The 22,457-nt window shown below is 46.5% G+C and overlaps 1 protein-coding gene across 2 annotated transcripts in view; it reads left to right on the forward strand.

Moving 5' to 3' along the window:
* ADAMTSL3 (ADAMTS like 3) overlaps positions 1-22,457 on the forward strand; it is a 1,638,295-nt gene that overhangs the window by 959,026 nt on the left and 656,812 nt on the right. For both annotated transcript variants that reach the window (XM_069625001.1, XM_069625002.1), the window contains exon 7: positions 3,307-3,433. In XM_069625001.1, the coding sequence (XP_069481102.1) occupies positions 3,307-3,433 (127 nt within the window). The remainder of the gene's footprint in view (positions 1-3,306; positions 3,434-22,457) is intronic.

The raw sequence follows: 22,457 nt of genomic DNA on the forward strand, positions 1-22,457 counted from the left end.
AGTGCCAAGAAGAGTGGGATGGGGGAAGAGTGGGAAAATTCAGGGAGAAAACACCATAAAAACATAACTCATAACATGTAAGAAATGAAAGCATAAGTGTGAGCGATCATGATTTTTGGGATGAATGTATAACTGTTTATGCTTTGACCAGAAGAAAATGTAATCAAAAGAAGGCACCAGAGCTTTATTGGCTTGCAGTAGACCATCAACGAACTGGCACAACGTCCAGGCACTTACAGTCACGTTCATGCTTGTGGGCAGGGGCGGCCTTATCGGCAGCAGTTCCCTGAGCGAATTGGCTCCCCCCCTCCCTGCGCGCCCTTGGGGCAGGGCTGAGGTGGGCAGGATGCACCACATTTTTTCTCACCTCCCTGCTCTGGCACCTCGCAGGGGGTTAAATCATCTATTCCAATGCAAACCGCCTCGCTCCCGCGTCAGAGAGCGAGGAGGTAATCTTGTGTATAGGGTGCACCCTACTGTTATTAAATTTGCTGCGCCACCACGGGCACATTTAAAAACAAAAGGGCGCCTGCCGCGCCTTCTCCCACTACGCCAGCTCGGGGGAACCCTTGAAAGACTCCCCCAAGCAGGCGAGGTGGGATGCATAATGGCACAACGGGCGGGGGGGCATGGAGCCCTAGGCGGTCGCCCGGTCTGCCCTGCCTTAAGGCCGGCCCTGCTCGTGGGTGATGCCCACAGTGTCACAGCACTTAGCTTGCATGTAGAAAATGTCCACACTCGCACAGTGCTGGGAATATTGCGATACACAGGACTAACATATTTGTACGTTAAGATTGTAGTAATATTCGCCATGCACAGCAGGACTGGCAAAAAATATACTGCCTGCCTTTGATGTTCTGTTTCGCTAGTTGCAGTGTTGATGACGACACCTGACACAGCCATGCAAAAAACGAAGCAAAGAGGAATTTCTGGTCTCTAGTAATCATGTGTAAGCTTTGCTCAACAGCGTTCGGCATTACACGAGGTGCCCTTGAAATACACGTTTTAAACTAAAGGCTTGACATTTTACTGTGAAGCCAATATTTCCCTCTGTATTGCCCATATTTCACTCTCTTTCTTGTTCATATTGCAAGCGTTTTATTGTCCATATTTACCCATCTTCATTGTCCATATTCCCTCTCTGTATTGTCAATGTTTCCCTCTATGCATTGTCCATTTTTTACTCTCTGTATTGTCCATATTTCCCTCTCTGTAATGTCCATTTTTACTCTGCATTGTCCATATTTCCCTCTCTATGTTGTCCATACTTCACGCTATGCATTGTCCATATTTCCCTCTTTGATTGCCCATTTTCCCGCTCTGCATTGTCCATTTTTTACTCTGCATTGTCCATTTTCCCTCTCTGCATTGTCCATACTTCCCGCTCTGCATTGTCCATATTTCCCTCTCTGATTGTCCATCCTTCCCACTCTGCATTGTCCACATTTCTCTCTGTGATTGTCCATATTTCCCTCTCTGCATTGTCCATTTTCCCTCTCTGCATTGTCCATTTTTTACTCTACATTGTCCATTTTTTACTCTGCATTGTCCAAATTTTCCTCTCTGCATTGTCCATCCTTCCCGCTCTGCATTGTTCACATTTCTCTCTCTGATTGTCCATATTTCCCTCTCTCTACTGACCATATTTCACGCTGTGTATTCACCTCCTAATGGGAATCCTCCTGAACTGAAGTCTATGCACTTTGACCATCTCTTGGTCCCCGTTATTAAGGTTCATGCGCTCTCTCAAACGTCTGCAGTACTGTGCAGGCAAAGGTGTTCTATGTGCAACTAAAATGGCTTTGTATTTGCGCAGATGGCAGGTCTTGTTTCTTGCTAAATATGCCACTTTAGTATCCGTTGACAGGCTTGTCATGGTCAATTATTTTGTCTTTGCCTGTAGAACTTGCCTCAGGCATCTTTGAGGACCCAAAAATCTCAGGTTCAGATCCCAGGGTGGCTGACTCAGGCCTTCATCATTTTGAGCATGATATATTGCGTGACATCAAATTGGGCAATACAATGCACCTTTGTAAAAACGCTATGGTTCTCAGTATTGTGATTCGTAACCAACTGACCCTGTATTCAGGTAAGGAGCCCACTCTGTTATACTCCCGCATCCTTGGTCATTGTAACTACTGTAAATCTAGGGAAAACTATGTAACGTGCCGAGCATAGTACCTTTGTAAAATGCTATGCTCTTCTGTATTGTGACTTGTATTGTAATTTGTAACTTACCATGTACCCAAGTATAAGCGCCGAGTTACCCTTGGATTAGGTGCGCTATATAAGTAAATAAACTAAACTAAACAAAACAAAGCAAATAACTCTGAATTATACAGAGCTTAGAAGCGAGCGAAATTCAGCAGGAAGCCCTATAGTTGAGCCTGAGATTCTTATGTATGCGTGCCATTGAGTAAAGAGAAACTGTACAACGCAGCGGGCAGGGATGGACTGGCCCATGGGGAACTCTGGAGATTTCCTGCTAGTCCTCTGCACCCTGGGCCTCTTTTGTGTGGTACTTCCAAATGTTCCCATAGGAAAAGAGCTGGGCTGGCTGAAAATGTGTAAAATGGGGCCACTGCAAAAATGATTTATTTCCTCGGCCTCTTTTGATTGCCAGTCCACCCCTAGCTTCAGGGCAGGCTTTCTTCTGAAGTCGGTGCAGCAGGTATTGTGCTTCCATATCACAATAAGTCAAGTGTACTAAATATGATGAATGTTTTTGTCATGTAAATGCTGAGTGACATAAAAGACTTGCTTTGTGTGCTTCATAAGGTCAGGTCCATCCAAACCGTCACTCGACCAATTTATGTGGCATGACTTAATCTGATCGCACAGAAAGTCACGTTTACCGACTGTCATTACTTCACTAGTGTGGGATGTGCTTTCAGTGTGCGGTTTCCAAAATGGCTGACGTTTTTTGGCAACAGCGATCAAAGAAAGATACAAGATTCTGAAAGGATTGCATTTTTCCCAAGTGAGACACACAGGCTAAGCTGGGAACGTCACAGGCGATACACGTTGTGGAATGGACGCGGAAGTGCGCGCGCAGACAGCGCTGTACAGGGTTTCACTTTAATGCGGCGCCGCATTCTTAATAATTAGGCCTTCTTCCATTAAGGGGATCGACATGACACCAGGCCCTGTGATCTCTGGTCTTTCAATCGAAAAGCAAGATGTGCTTTGACAGAGCGCGGCCAGCTCCTAAACTCAAGCGCGTAGCATAATAAATAAAGCTGCCGAAACCCGAGCATGTGCGCGCTGGCCTTGCCCTGCTTCTGACCGTGCTGTTGCTCTTGGCAGGCAGTCGGGTGTGATCGGCAGCTCGGGAGCAGTGCCAAGGAAGACAACTGCGGAGTCTGTGCAGGGGATGGCTCGACGTGCCGGCTGGTGAGGGGGCAGTCCAAGCCCCAGGTGTCTGCAGAGAAAAGTAGGTGTTTCCAGAATCCACACGCTAGCCGCTGCAATGCTCGTTTTGTATTTGAAATGAAAGTGTGACCTCACCTGTATCAGAAAAATGTTTTGAGCACTGCAAGTAGGGTGACCAGATTTAAAAAAGTAAACAACCTGGACAGGGCAATGAACACAAAAGTAGGACTAACGCTTGCAAGTGGTTGTCAAGGCACTACACTTCAGTAGCGGCTGGAGGAGAAGGGGGTGTGAGTGTTACTGTTCATATAAACGCATATAATTAATTTATTGCAAACTAACACTATGTTAAGCTGTGAAATGCAGTATTTCTTCTGTGTGGGTTTGTGCATTCATGCCTGCCAGCTATGAAGACTGACTACTAAATGCCGAGACCACTGCAGTTTCCAATGAAAACATAATCTTAAGAAAGGGGGACAGAGCAGCAAAAAACCGGGACGTCAGGTCACCCTGATATATCCAGGCATTGTGCACTCTTCTTTTGTGGCGAATTAGAATTCTCAGACAGACCTTACTTTAAGACTGCACAGCTTTTCTTATATGGGCCACTGGACCACACCAGTGAGACAGATGTTGCAGCCATTTGATTTTCACATCCAAATCTTGGGGCTGTCCGAATGACCATGTCTGGTCCATGGCTGCACACATTTTAATGCTTGGGTGAGATTTGTGAAAAATTAAATAAGCACCAAACCATGTGCGCACCATCTACTTGTTGGTTCAGAAGGACAACACTTTATCACAGAGATATTTGTCAATTATAAAGCTCTGTGCTCATTCTTATATCCCCAAAATGCGGTTTAATTTTCTGCAAAGCAGCCAGGAACTCTGATTGGTACTATTTGTTCCCTTTTCCTTTCTTCCAACAAGACCGTGTTCCTGTCTGTCTATCTTGGAATGATAACCTAATGGAAAATAATGTATATAGTTTTCTAGGTTTTGATATTGTGCTTTGCTCATTAAGACAACGGTAACATTTTATTAGGACTACAGTATGCACTTGAAGTGAGCGTTAAAAATGAACATTGTATTTTTTTTAAAAAAAGATCCAGTTTACAATTTGTGTACAATTAAACAATTTCATTTTTCAATAGCAAATTTAGTTGAAAGTACACACCAGTTTATCTCTCAAAATGTTCTTCCTTCTTGAAAAGGGTCATAATAAGATTACAACCAGTTATCTTTTTCTTCTGGGAGAACCACAGCAATGTTTAATTTTGTATGCTGGCTGATGGTTGGTTAGTAGTTCTCAGAACCTGTACATTTGCTACAGTGTGCACATACATTATTAACATGAAGTTGAAAATAACTAATGCAATAGTACATACACCCTGAATCCTGGTCCTCTGGTCCCTTGCAAGAAGACAAGAACCCCCCTCATAGCCTATCTACCTATTATTATTATTATGCTATTTATTAAGTGTTGATCTAGCTTCGAGAAGCAACAGAGCGCGTTACAGAGGTATACACCAATACAGATGTGTAACAGAGTGCTTTACATTGGTAACAACAGAACAGATATATAGCGGGGGAAGATACAGAGGGGCACAGAGGAGGGGAACATCCGTACCGGATGATGGGGAGGAGAGGGGCGGGCGTCGTCTAGCGAGTCAGGTGGCGCGATGTGCGACATGATGGCCTAGGTGTTGAGGAGGAGAGACTCCTTGAAGATGTGGGCCTTGAGTTCTTTTCTGAATTGTAGGAGTGTGGGGGTGAGTCTGATGCCAACGGGCAGGAGGTTCCATAGTCTTTGGGCGTACACAGATAAGGCCTGTTTTTTTGTCCTTTCCTTTTTGCAGCAGCTGATTTCAAGTCTGCATGTGTCCTGACATGCGGTGGTGCACTGTCCTCCGGAGATGCTGAGTTTCTCCACTAGGTAGCTGGGTGACTTGAGGGTGACTGCCTTATAGATGATGCAGCAAGACTTGAAGGTGATCTGTGCGTTCAGAGGGAGCCAGTGAAGGTCGATGAGGGCTGGGGTGATACCTACCGCTCCCTTTGCCCTGTAGGGGCAATTTGCTCTCAGTGTGATGGTGACACATGCAATGACATATGAAATGACAGTGTATGTCTCCAAATACAATGCTGGTTCCCACCAAGCTACATCTCACTAACAATACCTAATGAGACTGAAAGTTGCCAATAGACCCGGAGGCGTGAGGGCGCATACAATACAAACACCATGAATACAAACAAGTAACACAAAAACAATCACTACCTGTCACTACACTACTCCACTCACCTCTTACTACATCCTTCTCCTAACCTCTCACTACACCCTACTTTTCACCTCTCACTGGCCCCTCTTCCCACCTCTCACTATGCCCCTCTTATCTATCTATGCTTTACCACACTCTCTCCGCCTATTTCTTACCACTACCTTCACCCCCTCCTGCTTCACTCCACCCACATCTGTACTCCTAGTGCTGCTTTGCACTCTCTCCACCCCTCCCACCATACAAACTACCACTCACTCTCTCTCTAATTACCCCTAAACTTCTCCCTCTATATTTCGGACTTTGTTTCTTTCTTAGTCACCTTTCTCACAGCTCTCCTTCTCATGTTACACCACACACAAACAATTGGGACCACTCTCTCGCACACATATCTCACCTACACTCTTCCCCTCCTTTTATACTTTGGTCCTCCTGGTTCTGTCTCCCCCTCCCTCCATTGGATGCAGCGCTCACCTGACTCTAGGAACCAAGTCTTGCTCTCTTTTCCCAAAGGTCTAGGTTGCACACACAAAAGTCTTTAAAAAACTCTAAAAGCCCCTCCCCTTTTCCAGCACGGTTATGGAAACAGACCCTGATAGGGTGGTAGCAGCTAGGAGCTCAGACTGCTTGTTCTCCATGTGGCTTGTTGTTGCTGAGTTATGTTGCTAATTCAGTTTGCAGAGGGGTTTTGTTTCTCTCCTGTCCCCCTGCAGTCTCTCCTCACTCCCAGTTTGTTTTCTATTGCCCAACCATTCCGCTGGGATACATCAGGACATGGCAAGTTGGGGGTTTGGTGTCTCATTTCTGTTTGACATGGACATTCCCAGCCCATTTCCTAACTGTTTGCATACATGTTCTCCTGGCTCTGGCTGGTTTTTCTTGGTTGCTCCCAGTTGCCTTTTGGGAGTTGTTGTTCTGGGACGGAAAAAAGAGGATATGAGACAGAAGGAGTAGAGAGCGCCATTGCGTGACAAAGCGGCGACAACTGAAGACATTCGTGGAACATGAGAGGGTTTCAGGGACTGGGGCCCTGGAGACCACCAACTCCCGCACTTTCCCTCTGGGAGAGGGTCCTCTCAGGCTTTTCTCCTGGTGAGCGCCCTACAGTTTTTATAAACAGCATCATAGTCACGATACACCGACGTGATTATGACTAAATTGTAAATCACGCCCGCATTTTTAGTGCATTGTTTGATTACCAATTTTTTTTTTTAAAGACATACTATTTTGTGAGAAAAACACTGGCCAAGCAAACTCCCTTTCAGACACCGTAGGATAATAGTGACGGTACAGTCAGCGTAGAAAACCTTTGAAAAATGCACGCTAAAAATGCAATTGCGTTGAAACGTCTTTATAACAAAGTATTTAATGCAAACCTCTGAATATATATATATATATATATATATATATATATATATATATATATATATATATATATATATAAGCAGTGTTGCTCTCTGAAAAAGTGCAATGTACACACGGTGGCTAGATGCCAAATTACAGGAAATAAATATAATACGCTGTAACCTGGCATGGAAGCGTTGGCATGCGCCTCCCGAGACCCTTACATAACATCACATACCAAGAAAAGCGGTGCGGTAATCCGGTTGAAGCCCGCAACTTGATTCAATTACACAGAGCTATAGGCAGAAGAGGCCATCCAATGGGAAGCGTAGAATTAGCATACCCGCTGAGCGCGTGAAGGCGGGACTTGCTACAGCAATTCCAGGGACCTTGGAAATGCGTGAAGCAACAGGGCAAATGGAGAGGGCCGCTCAACATATGAAGTGACAGATAAAGTAGGCAAATAGAAAGAGCACAACATGTATATTATGTTAAACTAAAGCCAGCAAAACATAAATTAATGCTTGTTAATTATTGAATGGTTGAGAAATGAAAGAGAGCGAGGCAGCCACCAGCAACTATGGGGGTTTGGGGAGCGGGTTGGGGGGGGTATGGTCTGTGGTCTCTCCCACCTAATGCTCCACCAACCTAGCTATTTGTCCAAACAAAACATTGGCCCACATGCAAAAGATGATACTTTACATAAAAGCCCAGGTGCAATGGATGTGGGGAGTGGGTTGTTATTTTTTTGCAACTGGGACAATGTATTTAATAGGAATTTGAGGTTTTGCTTTTGCTATTATTCGGGTGATAGTAAGACGTCATTTTGCGGCACAATATTATGACATGGGATTTATGGGTGTGTGACAAAGTGAGGGTGTTTGTATAACAACAACATAAAAGAGGGACTACCCCATCACAGCCCACCAATTACCGCCCCTCCCCCAACACGCCCCCACAACCACCACCCAACCATATGTCCAGCACTTCTCCTTTCTATAAACTGTATATAATCTCATTTGTGCCGTTTTGTCTGTGAATCGCATGTCAATTCAGAACGAGCGTTGGCTCTAATTGATATTACATGGCTTGCTGTACAATAATTTCCAGCCAGGCTGTGGCACAGTCAGTAGGTGTTCTGACTTGTTCTTAAGAGGTTGCCGGTTCGATCCGTACCTCGAGTGGAACCTCCAATTTAAAAATTCAGAAAGTATTGTGAAAAATAATTTCGCTTTTAATTACCATAGCCCCCAAACATGCAAACCCCGGACGTGGTTTCAAAAATGGAAAAACTCCCGTTACCCTTGGACGGAGGGTGATTTCCCGGGCGTCTGGTCACCCTACTACACCCTACTACATACAAGGGCTAAATGCAATGGCAGCCATGAGCTGCTTAAGGAACAGTTCCTATTTGCCCCTTGGTTGCCTCCAGTTACAGAAAAGATTTGGTCGGAAGGCTGTAAAAGGCAGCAGAGGGAATCAAGCAGGTGGCACATGTCGAGCAAGCTCCATTGTGGCCTGATGGCCACCCACTATGCAACACGGTGTCACGCAAAACCCAATTTAATGTTTTTTAGCTAAATAAGCTTGCAGTCACAAAGACACAAATAGAACCGTTCCCAGGCTTGAGCCAGGAAATAGAAAGAAGGAAGGGAGTGGAGCTAATAAAAGCCACACTTAACAATTGTGTGCATCCAGTGTTGGGGTAGAGGTGGCATTTAAGCGCATTCAGCCTCGACATGTCTCACCAGAAGAGGTGATGTCACTAAAGACTCAAGGAATTACGTTTTTAGACACTTTGGGGGTTTACTATCCAAATATGTAAGGGGGCACTGGTGTACTGGTGCCCCCGCAGCCCCTGTGGTGTGTCTCGCCCCTCCAAATCCAAAGGGTGCCTCGGTACAACCCTCAACCTCACTCTAAGGGTGAGGGCTGAGCCGGGGCCAACTGCAACTGACGCGGGAAAATGGCTCCCAGCCTATGTCGCGCTCACTGTGCACATCAGACAGGAAGCAGAGTCCCTGCTTCCTGTATGTGTGTCGTACCTAAGCCGGAGGCCTGGAAGGAAGAAGGAGCGTCTCTTGCGGGGAACAGGTAAGGAAACTTTTTTGTTTGTTGAAAATGTGTATGTGTGAGTATGTAATGTTATGAAAATGTGTATGCAGGTTTATGCATACATGCATCTGAATGGTGAATGTATGTAGGGGTGGTAAGTGAGCCTTACGTGTGATTGAGAATGTATTGTGTGTGTGGGTGAATGTGCTGGGTGCATGTGTGGAGAAGGTAGTGTGAGTGAATGTAAGAGAAGGTGTATGGGTAAGTGACTGGTGGGTGAATCGGTATGAATGGGATTGTGGGTGCATGATATGATATGATAAGTCATTTATAACGCACCTGTACACAAGTGTTTCTGGACGCGACAAGACAAGGAAGGGAGGACAGAAGGAGGACAAAGCAATGATCTTACTAGGCCTTGTGTCATTGAGATCACACAAGTGCGAAGGGGCAGAAGGGAAGTGCCGGGGGTAGAGAGTGCAAAGTAACGCATAAGTGCTGCCGGGAGGTGGCTCATATGTGCAGAGAGTCAGGGGACTCTAGGGTTGCAGATACAGTCCCTTAAGTGGTTGGGAGGCCCGGATGCAATGCAATGGCAATTGGTCGTGTAGGAGCCTGGTCCCGAAGTACAGTGGGTGGCCAAGTAACCAGTATGCGCAGCAGACAGGGATATCAACAAGGGAGAGGGAGAAAGCGGAAAAGAAAAGGAAGGTCTTGAGTTGCTTCCGGAACCTTAGGTGGCCCTGCTCAAGTTTGGGAGAGGCAGGGAGGCTGTTCCAGAGGGAGGCTCCAGCTGAGGATAGAGATCTACCCCCCACTCTCTGCCTGGAAAAGTGTCTGACCCTCAGAGAGTTGGAGGTGGATGAGCAGAGGGCTAGAGAAGGAAGATGCTTAGGAAGAGAAAGTTGGATGTAGTGTGTCCCTGGCCCCAGAAAACCTTGTGGACAATACAGAGGGTCTTGAACTTAATCCTCGCAGCCACAGGGAACCAGTGGAGGGATTTCAGGGCTGGAGAGATACACTACCTGGGATTGAGGCAAATGACAAGTCTTGCAGTCCTGTATTGGATTAATTGTAAAGGACGAAGAGTAGAGGCAAGCAGATTTAGAAAGAGGCTATTGCAGTAGTCCATCCTAGAAAGGACCAGGGCCCTCGAGACAGTGAGCTTCTGGGGGAAATCTGAGAAAAGGAAGAATCCCTCACAGGAGGTGCAACTGATAGTGTGACTTCTCAGAGATGTGAGGAGAGCAGGAGAGGGTGGAGCCGAAGATGACACCAAGGTTCTTAGCCTCCCGGGTAGGAGCAGGTAGAGGGCCCAGGGTGGGCGGCCAGAGTGAGAAAGGGAAGGCGGGAGCAGGTGTCCCAATGAGGAGGATCTCAGTCTTACTGGCATCAAGGCAGCGATCGTTGGAGGCACATCATTCCTGAATTGCGGACAGACAGTTAGGTATGAGAGAAGGAGCAGAAGAGGCTGAGGGGAGCCTGAAGGTTAGCTAGGTGTCATCCGCATAATGCTGAAAGTTATAGCAGAAGGTAGAGATGCGGTGGGCCAGAGGTGCCAGTTAGTGATTCAAGAGCCAGGGAGAGATTGTAGACCCCTGGGGAACACCACAAGTAGAGTGAGAGAGAGATAGAATAGAGGAAAAACCCAAGTTGGACCTGGGAGGGTCGATCGGTGAGAAAGGAGGTCAGCCAGGCTAGGGCCTAACCAGCGATAACCAGGTTGTCACGGGGATGATTGAGCAGGATGGCGTGGTTGACCGTGTCAAAATCAGAGGATAGATCAAGGAGAAGGAGGACAGAAGGAAGATTATAGTTAAGATTGGAGAGCAAGTCTTCACAGGTGTTCAGGAGAGCAGTTTCCGTGCTTCTGGCTGCTCTGAAGACAGACTTGTGGTCAAGGAGACAACCAACAGATTCAGTATGTAGATTAAGCTGGGAGATGGCTAGATTTTCCAGGAATTTGCCAAGGAAAGGAGTGATGGAGATCGGGTGATAGTTTGCCAGAGAGGAAGGATCTGCAGAGGGCTTTTTAAGAAGGGGGTGCGCAAGGGAGTGCTTAAGAGGGAAGGGGAAGGTTCCAGTGGCAAAAGACTGATTGCAGAAATCGGCCAAGGCTGGGCAAGGGAGTAGATGTGGTCCTTAATGGTTCTGGAGGAGCAGGGGAGCACTTGCTTTGACGAGACTTCACAGATTGGACTTGTCTAGAAGCGTCGTCGGGAGTGATCAGGAGGAAGGAGGAGAAAGGAAGAGGAGAAACGGCCGGAGAGGGGCATGAAAAGGTAGAGGGAGAGGAAGAGAAGGTGGAGGAAGTGAGAGTGGACAGGATGTCATGGAGTGTTGAAATGAGATGCCAAAGTCATACAAAAGGCCTGGGAGGGAACAGGAGAGGTGGAGACTGCAGCAGGATTGGCCAGCTCCTTGTAGATATTGGAAATTTCAGCCGAGTTGTTAGAGGCCGCCGAGATGCGGGTTTGGATGTAGGCTCTATTCTTAGAGAGGACAGAGAGTCTGTATTGCCTTTGGAGCAGGCGGAAAGCCAGTTTATCAGAGGATGCGCTTGATGCCCTGCACTTCCTCTCAGCCACCGTACACCTGCGCAGAAGGGTGACGATGATGGAATTGTACAAAGGTTGCACTTGAATGCAGGATTCAAATAGATCCTCGTGACATGGGCAAGGATATCAAGAGTGCTAGAGATAGAGACATGAAGGTTGGAAAGCACTGTGTCAGAGTGTGAGTCAGCAAAAGGTGTAGGAGGAGAGAAAGTAGCACCAAAAGCCTCCACTGACACATGCTTCATGGGCTGGATGACCGAGAAGATGGGTGGCAGTACTTGGGTCAACTGAGCGCAGAGAGCGAAAGGTGAGAGGAGAGAAGAAAGTGGTCAGTTCAAGAGAGAAGAGTGATTAGAGGTTTTGAGAGGGGGAGGTCCGATGAGATTAGAACATCCAGGGTGTGCCCTGCAGAGTGAGTCGGGCCAGAGGGTAGAATAGAGAGAGAGTTGCAGAGGTTGCGAAAGAGCACATATGCTAGCTGCATTTAAGTGGATGTTTAGGTCTCTGAGAAGGAGAAGTTGACAGGTAGAGGCAAGGAGGGGGAGGAAAGGTCAGCCCACTCAGAGAGGATGAGGGCGACCTGGTCAGGTGGTCTGTAGATGGTGGCCACATTGAGAGAGAGGCCAGGAGAGATAGACAGCCTGCAGACCAGGCATTCAAAGGAGTAGGCCTGCGTGGGAATGAGAGAAGCAGGGATCCACTCCGGGAAGATCAGGGCTACTACCGCTCCAGGATGGTTGGTTTTGGGTACAGAGAGGATGTTGTAGCCATCCGGGAGGGGAGTGTCAAAACTCGTGACAGAGCTGGCCATGAACCAAATCTCCGTAAGACCGAGTGCATCCAAATCAAGCTCTTCGAGAAGACGGCAGATGTCCGAGGAGTGTTTGATAGCGGAGCGCAACTTAAGAGTAGCGATGTGGAGCAGAGTGCCACCTTTGCAAGACTTCTGTGGAGCGGTACAGGGATGAGCTTCATCCTGCGGAAGTGTTAGAGGTGCCCGGGAATGGGCAGATGAGGAAGAAAGAGATGGCTGGGTAGTCAGAGAGGAAGAAGAGGGTACCGGAGAAGTGGCAGAGGGAGGAGAAGGCAGAGCAGCCAGAGAAGCAGCGGAGGGTGCCAGAGAGGTGGTGGAGGAAGGAGGCAGCCGAACAGCCAAAGAAGCAGCAGAGGGTGCCAGAGAGGTGGGGGTGGAAGTAGGTGGCAGAGCAGCCAGGAAAACAGCGAAGGGTGCCAGATAGATGGTGGGGGAAGGTGGTGGCAGAGGAGCCAGAGAGGGGTAGGTAGGAGTAGCAGGAGATGGAAGGAAGTTGATCAGACACGGGATGTGTCTATCGAAAAGGAGGAGATTGCTCTGAGGGCCCTGGACCAAGACTGTACCATTTAAGTAGACATTAATGATAGTCTTGGAGGAGTGGAAGGGGGCCAGGAAGGCCTCCCACCGGGTGCCACCATTAATGGAAGAGGAGGAAAATAGGAGAGAGAACAGAGACCATATGGGGGGGGTCCATTGGCCTGGAGAGGGAACGACAAAGAGGATGTTGGTTAGGGCCTGGAGGAAGCACTGGTGTAGGTATCAGCGATAGGGAGGCTTGGGTTGGAGAACATGATGTCCCTTTTGAGCTCCTTCCTACTAGACTTGGTGAGAGGGATAGAATAGCCGATAGACTAGAGAAGATAGGGGAGACAGAGAGCACCATAGAGGGTGCAGGCAGAGAGTAACGGGAGGGAGTAGAGGCAGCACAAGGAGGAGGGGGGTCACACACTAGGGGCAAACAGGAGGGAGGCACACGGGGTGTCACACACAAAAGAGGCGACAACAAGTAAGTCCACCACAGGACAAGAACACTGGAACCTTGCAGATTCCTAGTGTGGGTGGAGAAAAACAGTGCACGCAACAAATGTACACTACAGTGGAACACAAGGGCGTGAGAATGCAAGTAGAGTACAGAATACAAAGCTGATAATCCTAGTGAGGAAGATGAGAAATGCAAGCAATGCAGCACAGACAGTAAAACAAAATACACAAACACTGGAAGTCCAAGGAATCCTGGAAGTTAGAGGAAATGCAAGCAATACAATAGACTGGCAATACAATAGTGAATACGATACAGTGGAATGACAATATTATGGTCACAGTATGAAAGGGCGTATGATGCGAGACACAGGCAAGGAACAATACACTGGATGCTCAGGGACTAAGAGGAAGGAAGCGGGCCTGGGTTGCGTGGGGAGCAATGTTGAGAATAATGTACAAGACCGGGCGAGGTGGGACAAGTTACGTGGGGAGCAATGCAGAGAGCGATGCGCTAGGGGAGCGGCGGCAGTTGGTTGGGGAGCAGCGTTGAGGAGGATGCACAAAGCCGGGGAGCGAGGACAAGTTATGTGGGGAGCAACACTGAGAGGGATGCGTTAGGTGGGGGATCAGGGACAGGTTGTGTGGGGAGCAGCACTTAGAAGGAAGCGCAAGGCTGGGGGAGCGGGAACAAGTTACGTGGGGAGCAAAGCTGAGAGGGATGTGCTACGTCAAGGTAGCGGGGACAGGTTGCGTGAGGAGCAGCGCTGAGAAAGATGAGCAGGCTGGGAGAGCAGGGACAAGTTATGTGGGGAGCAATGCTGAGAGGGATGCGCAAGGCCGGGGGAGAGAGGATAGGGTGTGGGGCTGCATGTGTCGCAAAGACGGGGGAAAATGGGCCTAAATTGTGAGGGAACTCACGTGGCACGCAAGACAGGGAGAGCAGGGCCTAAGTTGTGAAGGGAGTGAGCGTGTGAAGGGGAGAAGGGCGTACGCACAGGCGGGACAGATGGAACAGTTGCAGGGGGAATAATGCTTGTGTAAGAGGGGGACACGGACAGGCACGCAAGGTCATGGAGTTGCATGGAGTGCAGTGATGCTACTCTTCCTCCCCACACCTTCTTGCCTTGCGGTCTCAGATGGAGGGTGAAGTCCTCCGCGCTCACAATCTGCTCCGTGACCACATTGCCACCTAACACCTGCATCGCACAACACTGCGGCCTTGTCCTGTGAGGGCTTTGCCACAGAGGGTCCGCTCCTCAGTTCTTAAAGGCTCGGGAGCATGGAAAGTTGCGGCGCATGCTACGTGTCTTCAGGAAGCGTCTCCTGTGTACCTGCATCGCACAACACAGCCGCCTTGTCCTGCGAGGGCTTTGCCAGAGATGGTCCGATCCTCAGTTCTTAAAGGTTTGGGAGTGTGGAAAGTAGCGTTGCGTGCTACATGTCGTCAGGCAGAGTCTCCTGCGTACTTGCATCACACAACACTGCAGCCTTATCCTGTGAAGGCTTTGTCACAGAGGGTCCGATCCTCTGTTCTTAAAGGTTCGGGAGCGTGGAAAGTTACGTTGCATGCTACGTGTTGTCGGGCAGTGTCTTCTGTGTACCTGTGTAGAACAACACTGAAGCCTTGTCCTGCGCGGCCTTGTCCTGCGAGGCCTTTGCAGTGTGATTGCTCTGGGTGCATGTGTGAGTGAAAGTGAGAGAAAGTCTATGGGTGAGTGACTGGTGGGTAAATGGGTATGAATATGATTATGTATATGTGCAAGACACTGGGAGACCCAGGGAGCACTGGGGTAATGTTGACATTCACAATAGGTCTCTCCCAGACCTTTGGTTTTGCAGCATTCATAGGAGGTCTTCCCCAGAGCTGGGGTTACAGCGTTCAGTTCAATGGGGATTTGTTTCTCCCTCAACCATTGTCCTTTCCAGGCAGCCAATTCCTGGCTCTTCAATTCCAGGCTTCCTTCTCCTTGGCTCAGGACCATCTACTAGGTCCACCTCTCTTAAAGCAGCCTGTCCTCGCGAGGCTTGGAGCACTGAATTAGGGCTCTCCAGAGTAGCTGATGCAGTTTTGCCAAAGCTTGAGTTACCTCTGCCCAGGAAGCATGGTCTCTGTTTTTCCATGGACGGTTTGGGAATACATCTGCTTTCTTCCAAACTCTCTTTTTCCTAATGTCTTCCCCCTCATTTATAGTGCTGTAGGGGAATTGCCACTTGTTGGAGCTCTTCAGATTAGCTGAGCCATTGTGATTTTGTTTTTTTAGGGTTTTAGATTTGAGTCTCTCTGAGGAATTATTGGTTAGTTGTGAGCTATTCCCTGCCTGAGCCTTCCACATATAGAAAATATGGCTTAGAGTGCTGCTGCGAATTTTGGAAGTTCTCCGATTCCTGCATGGGCATCTGCGGCATTCAGCGTGCACTGGGTCGCGAGTTGCCGCTCATGTGTGCAGCAGATCTGCCTGACTGTGAGGACTGTGGCTCTCTGAACTCCTTTCATTGTTAGAGAACTTCTTTGTTGCTTGTGCACTAGCTTTGCATTCACGTCTTGCAATGTTTTGCTGATTGTCTTGAAGAAAAATCGTCTGCTCTCTGCAGTGAATCTAGCAGGTGGATGAGTGGCAATATTATCCTGCTGCTTGCTTCGGAGCCGTGAAGCAATATTAGCTGAAGTGTCTTCAGCGCTACGTCTTACTGCTTGTGTAGAAATCCTTGCTGCCATTCTCTTTGGGACTTTGAAAGAAATGACCTGTAATACTCTAGTTGGTGTTATACCACGCCTTAGAAGAGCAGGGTTAGAAACTGAGGGGAGCTGGGAGTGATTTAGCTGCTGCTTGTAGCCTAGAAGAGCCTGGTTAGCTTGACACCAACAGCCACCAGGAGCTACGTTTGGCTCCCACGGCTAACTGATGACCAACAAACAAACCTGTGTGTATTTAACTCTGTGAATTTGGGGCAATACATAAATAAACATTACAATGCCTCTATAAGAACTTTAAAGCATACAAGGTTGTGAGTAATGGACAATTATATGTTTGCATCTTATGTGGAAGTGAGATTTGCGGAACGCAATACATTAGCTCCTAGTTCCCCAGTGGTAGCTCCTGGTCACTGGTTAAAGATGGATACCCTGCTCCTAGATCCTGCTTATCCAATCATAATTTTGGTCCCTGAAGAGGTTGGCAATCCTCTGGTCATCCCACTCATTCCACCCTCTGAGAGGCACATCGGGTAGCGGCCAGACCAACCCAATGCCTAGCGGCTCGTCCTCCCTCACATAACAAGATGGTGCTACCATCCCACTCACTATACTATACACACACACCGAAAGTCATATACTCACAAACAATAGCTGGCACATAGGCACACACACACATTCACCACACCCAAAAGCATGCTCACACCAGACAATCCTTGACATAGTCCATTCTTTTATGCATCAGCCTGAGCCTAAGTAGTCAATATTGGTGTCCTGTCGAATGTACAGTTCATTCAGAATCAGAATGGTGTGCAATGTTGGCTGGAGGGCGTTGCACCGAAACTATGCAGAGTGGTGGTCGGATGGAGAGGCAACATCATTTAAGGAATTTTCATTGACATACTGATGGTTCCTACAAAACAGTAGAGATGTCACTGGACATGTACTGACTCTCTTCGCATTTATGTTATTTTTAAATCCATTGGATACCATATGTTCTGAAAAAATTAATTTCAAGAGAAAAGTGTTTTAATTTTTTTCATGACATATTTATTTGTTCATAATTTGCTTTTAGTTTTTTTCTTTTTTTCTTTTATAAGCATTTTGTTATAAAGATAATAAGGCAAATATATAGAAATAGCGATCACTTATTAACATTTACATGAAAACCCTAAGTTAAAGACATATAGACCTAAAATCCAATTGAATACAATTTCATTTTCTAAAAACAGAGTACTATACTGTGATCGCATACAAACTCATTCATCTCAATCACTTCCATCCTCATTCAACACAACCCATTCATACATGTGCAAAAAATGCAGTATAACCATTTGGTTGAAAACACTGGTGATTCCTGTCAGAATTTGGTGCTAATTTCAGGAGTATTGGAGTGAGCTACATAGATGATGCACAGCTGTGGGGGCACACCTTTGCCTACCGCCAAGAAGGCAGCAGTGATGGCCCAACAAAGTATAGTGCTGCATCTAGCACAGAAACCGGGGTGAACTGTCCTCTCGGCACGTTGGGAGGCTCTCCATTTTCCTCTCATGTAGAATCAAGAATGATGTAACCCTAGCCACACACAAACACATATATAGTAGGTACCTCTCACGAGACACCGAGGCGTTAGAGTCAATAACGCCCCAGCAAGCATTATGTGAAATTGGAAAAGAATCTTGAGGGCTTCACAAATACTTTGAAGTCAAATAAGATATTGATTGGCATTGTGTTAGTTTAGTGTCTCATGTTGACCTGCGGCAGAGTATTCGGACAAGGTGTGTAGCTGCCTCACAGAGCTTATAAGTGGGAACCCCTCTCGTGTTCATGTGATGAGATGAGGTGGCCTTCACTGCGAGGAAAAGAAGATCAGAAGAGAGACTCTGGTGTGCACATGTAGAGGTTGTGTGAATGAACGGAATATCTGTGGTTAATCATCTGTGCGGGGGGCCTTGCGATTGATTGGTATTCATGGCAGGGGCACATTTGAGGTCATTGATTGCAAAGCCTTCTGGTAACAAGGATTAACACAGGCTGAACCCATTCGCTCAGAAACTGGTACCACTGTAGCTCTTGGACTGGTTGGATAAATAAACTCTTAACATTGCAAATCTGAGGAAAAGCAACTGCAGACAGGGCAGAAGGTGAGGGCATTTGTTTTAGTGTAAAACATTTTCCAGAAAATAAACTAAAAAGTTAGTCAAGGCAAACCTTGAGGATTTCGTATATTCCATAAGTCACTTGGCTATGTTGTGTGATGTTACTATTAGGTTATGCTATTGCAGGGCACACATTCAGGACCTAACATTTCCTGAATGCATAGTAATGTGTGCTTTATATTTCCTGATTCACGCCACTAAACTTCCAGCGATTAAAAGCACACAATGGAAGAGATTGCGTGATAGGTTCATCTGCATCCAGCAGTTGTTTGACACAAGCTTCCAGCCTGTTGTTATGCATGAGGTAAGACATTTTGAATTCAAAAGCCAGCTTCTTTTACGTGTCATACTAGCAGAAAATGATGGGTGTTAGTCAGCTTTGAAAAAGAGTGTTTCATTTTGGGACTCACTTCAGTTGTCTTTGTCTTGGCAGACGGCACATAGTTGGCAGGTAATTGCAGGTGTGTGGATAGGCTTTCTCCAGAGACCCCCCATATCACATTTCCAATCACCCCATGGCATGACCAAGAAAAGGCAATGTCCTACATGCAAGCACTTTAAGAAAGCCCTGGTAATGTGTTTAGCAAGTAGTTTCCAGACCCTTCTGTTGGGAGACAGACAAATATGTCATCAATAGCTACTGCCCCTCCCCCGGCCTAATACTGTACCGGTGAGAAATGTTACTCAGGCAACCGTACCACCCATATCCCAAGCAGGTACAACAGGCGATTGACACAATCTAAGCTAAAGATGGCAATAATTAACAAACTGAAAATGAAACAATACATTTGTATCTATCAGACACAAAGCAAATGTTCACTCAACACTGGGTAATACATGCATTTATACATGAAGAATATTAACATGACATCCATAAGACATGAAGAACCCTAACATAAGCAATGTATACACTGAATGCAACATAAATGACATGCGGCTATAGCTCACTAACATAGAAATGCAGGAGTAATGGGTAGCCATCTTTTCCAAAATGGAATCCGCAACACGCTACTAAGTAAATGAAAGGCCTCAAGAACTCAAAGTGCTGAAATAACAAGAATATAGACCTGTGCAGAGCTTAAACAGTAGCTAGCAACCCAAGCCAAGGTGCCAATGAAAAATGGAGGATAGGAACATTGCAGTGAAAGCTCGAGATAACGATTCCCAAGAAGCAAGCCATATATCCTTTGATTAATTAAAAGAACAACCAGCCTTTGCAAGCGAGGTGTGAGCAAACCATCAACCTAAGAAGACCCTTCAATGTATAACTCATAGTGTCCCCAGTGGTATAAAGGAACCATAAAATTCCCACAAATATTAGCTACAATCCCAATAAATGCAGGATGAAATAATTCTAATCACACGTGACCTATAATTGAAGAACTCTTTCTATTCATTAGAACAAACACAGATAGGACACCTGCCTCACTTCTCACATATATTTCCAGACACAAGGTGCCACACAAGGCCGAGTACAAAGAAATTACCCTGGCTCATGGCCTAGGAATGAGGGATGGCATTTTCTTTAATTGAAGCAGAAGCGGTCTATGGACCTCTCTCCCCTTCTCCTGTCTGGCTCATGCTTTGATGACAATCGTGCAAGTGAGTGGTAGCGGTTGGGTGGGCTGCGCCTCTACTTTTATTTATTCATTTTTATTGCTCCTATACTTTTATTTCAAAAAGAAACCATTCCTGAATGGTTTTGTTTTTAAAATAAAAGTGTAAGAAGAAGTTAAAACTTGCACTTTTAGTGCACTGCACTGAATGTTCCCTTAAACAGCAGGTGCATGTATATGGGGGTTTGCATTGTGTGCAGGAGGGGGCGTGGTGGTGGGGATTGTGGGGAGCGGGGGTAGGCTAGTAGTGACCATATTTCCACTACTTCTTTTCATACACTTCAACCACTGCTTGACGACCAGTCAGTTGTCCAAGGTTGGTCAGTAGAAAGCCAACCAATAAAAACCCCTGATGTTAGGCCGCCCAGTACGTATTATGCCAGCCAATAGTTTATTGGAGAGACGATGTCTTTTTACTGTTATCAATTTAGAGGTGGTCTCAGGAGGAGCAATGAGACAAGCATTACCCAATCAGAACTTTCACTCCTATAGAATGTATATGTGGTCTATCCCATTAACCAATCCCTGTAATCCATAGGTTTGGGTAGCTAAGACTACGATATGATTTCAGTTATGACAAGTATTGAGTATAAAACCTGTTGTTTTTGATAAGCACGTTGAGAACGATTACATTTTATGCTTGTATGCTGTTGTCGCTTTATTTGGATGCTAATAAAGCTGGCTTTTGCCTTGTACTTTGTCTATTTCTGTCACAGAGTCCTGTTTGATCTGGCTTCAGAACCTTGGTGTAATTTTGGTACTTTCCAGGCCATCTTAACACTTCCTAAGGAGCTGGCTGCATAGGATACTGTATAGGTAATTAATGGATTATTTGCGCTGAAAAAAACGGGATTTGTGCGCCATTCTGCCCGCATATCCCTGTTTAACAAATGGGGATTTGCAGGCAGAATGGTGCGCAAATCCCATTTTTTTCAGCACAAATAATCCATGAATTACCCCCAGAATGTCATTGCCATGCAGTCCCCCAAAGGGCCATATAGAAACGGCCAAGAATGTCGAGTGGGTTCCAAATGACCAAATAGCCCAACAAGGTCGTGTGCCTGGTTTGGTGGGGATTTGGGGGAGGAGCAGGGGGTGACCTTTCTTGAAATGAAGAATGCACAACAGGTTCAGCTCCTCCTCCCCTGTCGGAGAGAAAGACCGTCCATTTCTGTGGTCGATACCACAGGCGTATAGCACTTGCTTTGCACTTTTCAAGTTTGCATCCCATGGCACTGCCTACTCAGCCTTTCATCCTCAGTGGTCAATAAACTGATTCCCATAACATTGGGTAATAATAATAATAGTAATCATAATAATAGCAAGACCTTTTATTACAGTGCTTAGAAGCAAGAGTAGCACAGCATGAAGCGCTATTTTACAACGCAATGTATCTTAATTACTAATGAGCCATTCGCTTCCCTTGCTCACCTTGTGAATTTAATCGCTGCTCATGCATCATTGTATTCAAAACTAAAAAAGACTAGGGCATGAACTTTCCTCAACTTCCTGTGCACTGCGGCACCCGCCAGAACAGCCCCGCTTTCATTTTAAAAATGCGAGATTAATGTACTGAGTAAATGTAAATGATGTTGTGCAGAGAAAGGCAATTGGCAGTGAAACTGTGTCCACGTGCACCGCTCGGAGGTATTCCACATTGAGGGAGTGTTTTTTTTTTCTTTCTCTGGTTCTGTTTCTTGTTGCACATTAGCAATGAGCGCTCTGGAGCCCGCAGACGGGGATTAGTGAAGGGACACGCGTTGTTCTGTTAAGAGCTGTTGATGAAGCTCAGATGGCAATTTTGAATCGTTTTCATGGGTTCTTGTCCAGTTAAAGAAAAAAGAAATGGCACTAGGTTTTTGCCAGGCCCATCTGACGCGCATCTGCGCCGCGTTCCCCTGGAAGAAGCACTTTGAAGCCGGAATGATTGCGCGGAGTAGAGAGCACCGGAAGTCTGGATTCCCAGGGCAAGGAAACAGGAAGTCCCACATCATGAGAACGGCTCGCTCTATTTCTTCCGGCCCACAAAGTCACTTAAAAGAGCTCATAGGAAATTGGTCTTTATGTTACAAATGGGACAAACAATAGCACTTTCAAGGATTTCCTTTGGTTTGCTGTTTTTTTCAGTTAAGGAAAGACCATTTTTCAAAGGTAATGGCCTTCGAGTTGTCATTTATAGACTTGCCAGCTTCCAGGCTTCCTCCTTGGCACGGGTTATCCTAAGGGTAGAATCCTTCCTGGTGGAAATGCCATCATACCAGTTGCAAATGGTTTCTGTTGGATCTAGGGCTGTCATGCCTGTTTTTGGACATTGTCCTGTCCAGCAAAATGAAAAAGATGACATTTTACTACTTAAATAAAACAACCGGAGGAAACCAACCAACATTGTTAGACAGTAATAGCCAGTTTCAATACACACGCGCAATCACCTGGATTCGTAATCTGGCATGTTCACAACTTGTCATGAAAAGCCATGTACGTGTGTGCATGCATGTACGTTTATGTTTGGGGGCACCACTTGGTTCTGAAATCAGTTTGCTACAATTAATAGTTGGTGGAGGTAGTAATGGTTTGATCCTGGGGCAGGCAA

This window comes from Ambystoma mexicanum, chromosome 11 (assembly GCF_040938575.1).
Source record: "Ambystoma mexicanum isolate Mex_15411 chromosome 11, UKY_AmexF1_1, whole genome shotgun sequence".
NCBI classification, from domain to species: Eukaryota; Metazoa; Chordata; class Amphibia; order Caudata; family Ambystomatidae; genus Ambystoma; species Ambystoma mexicanum.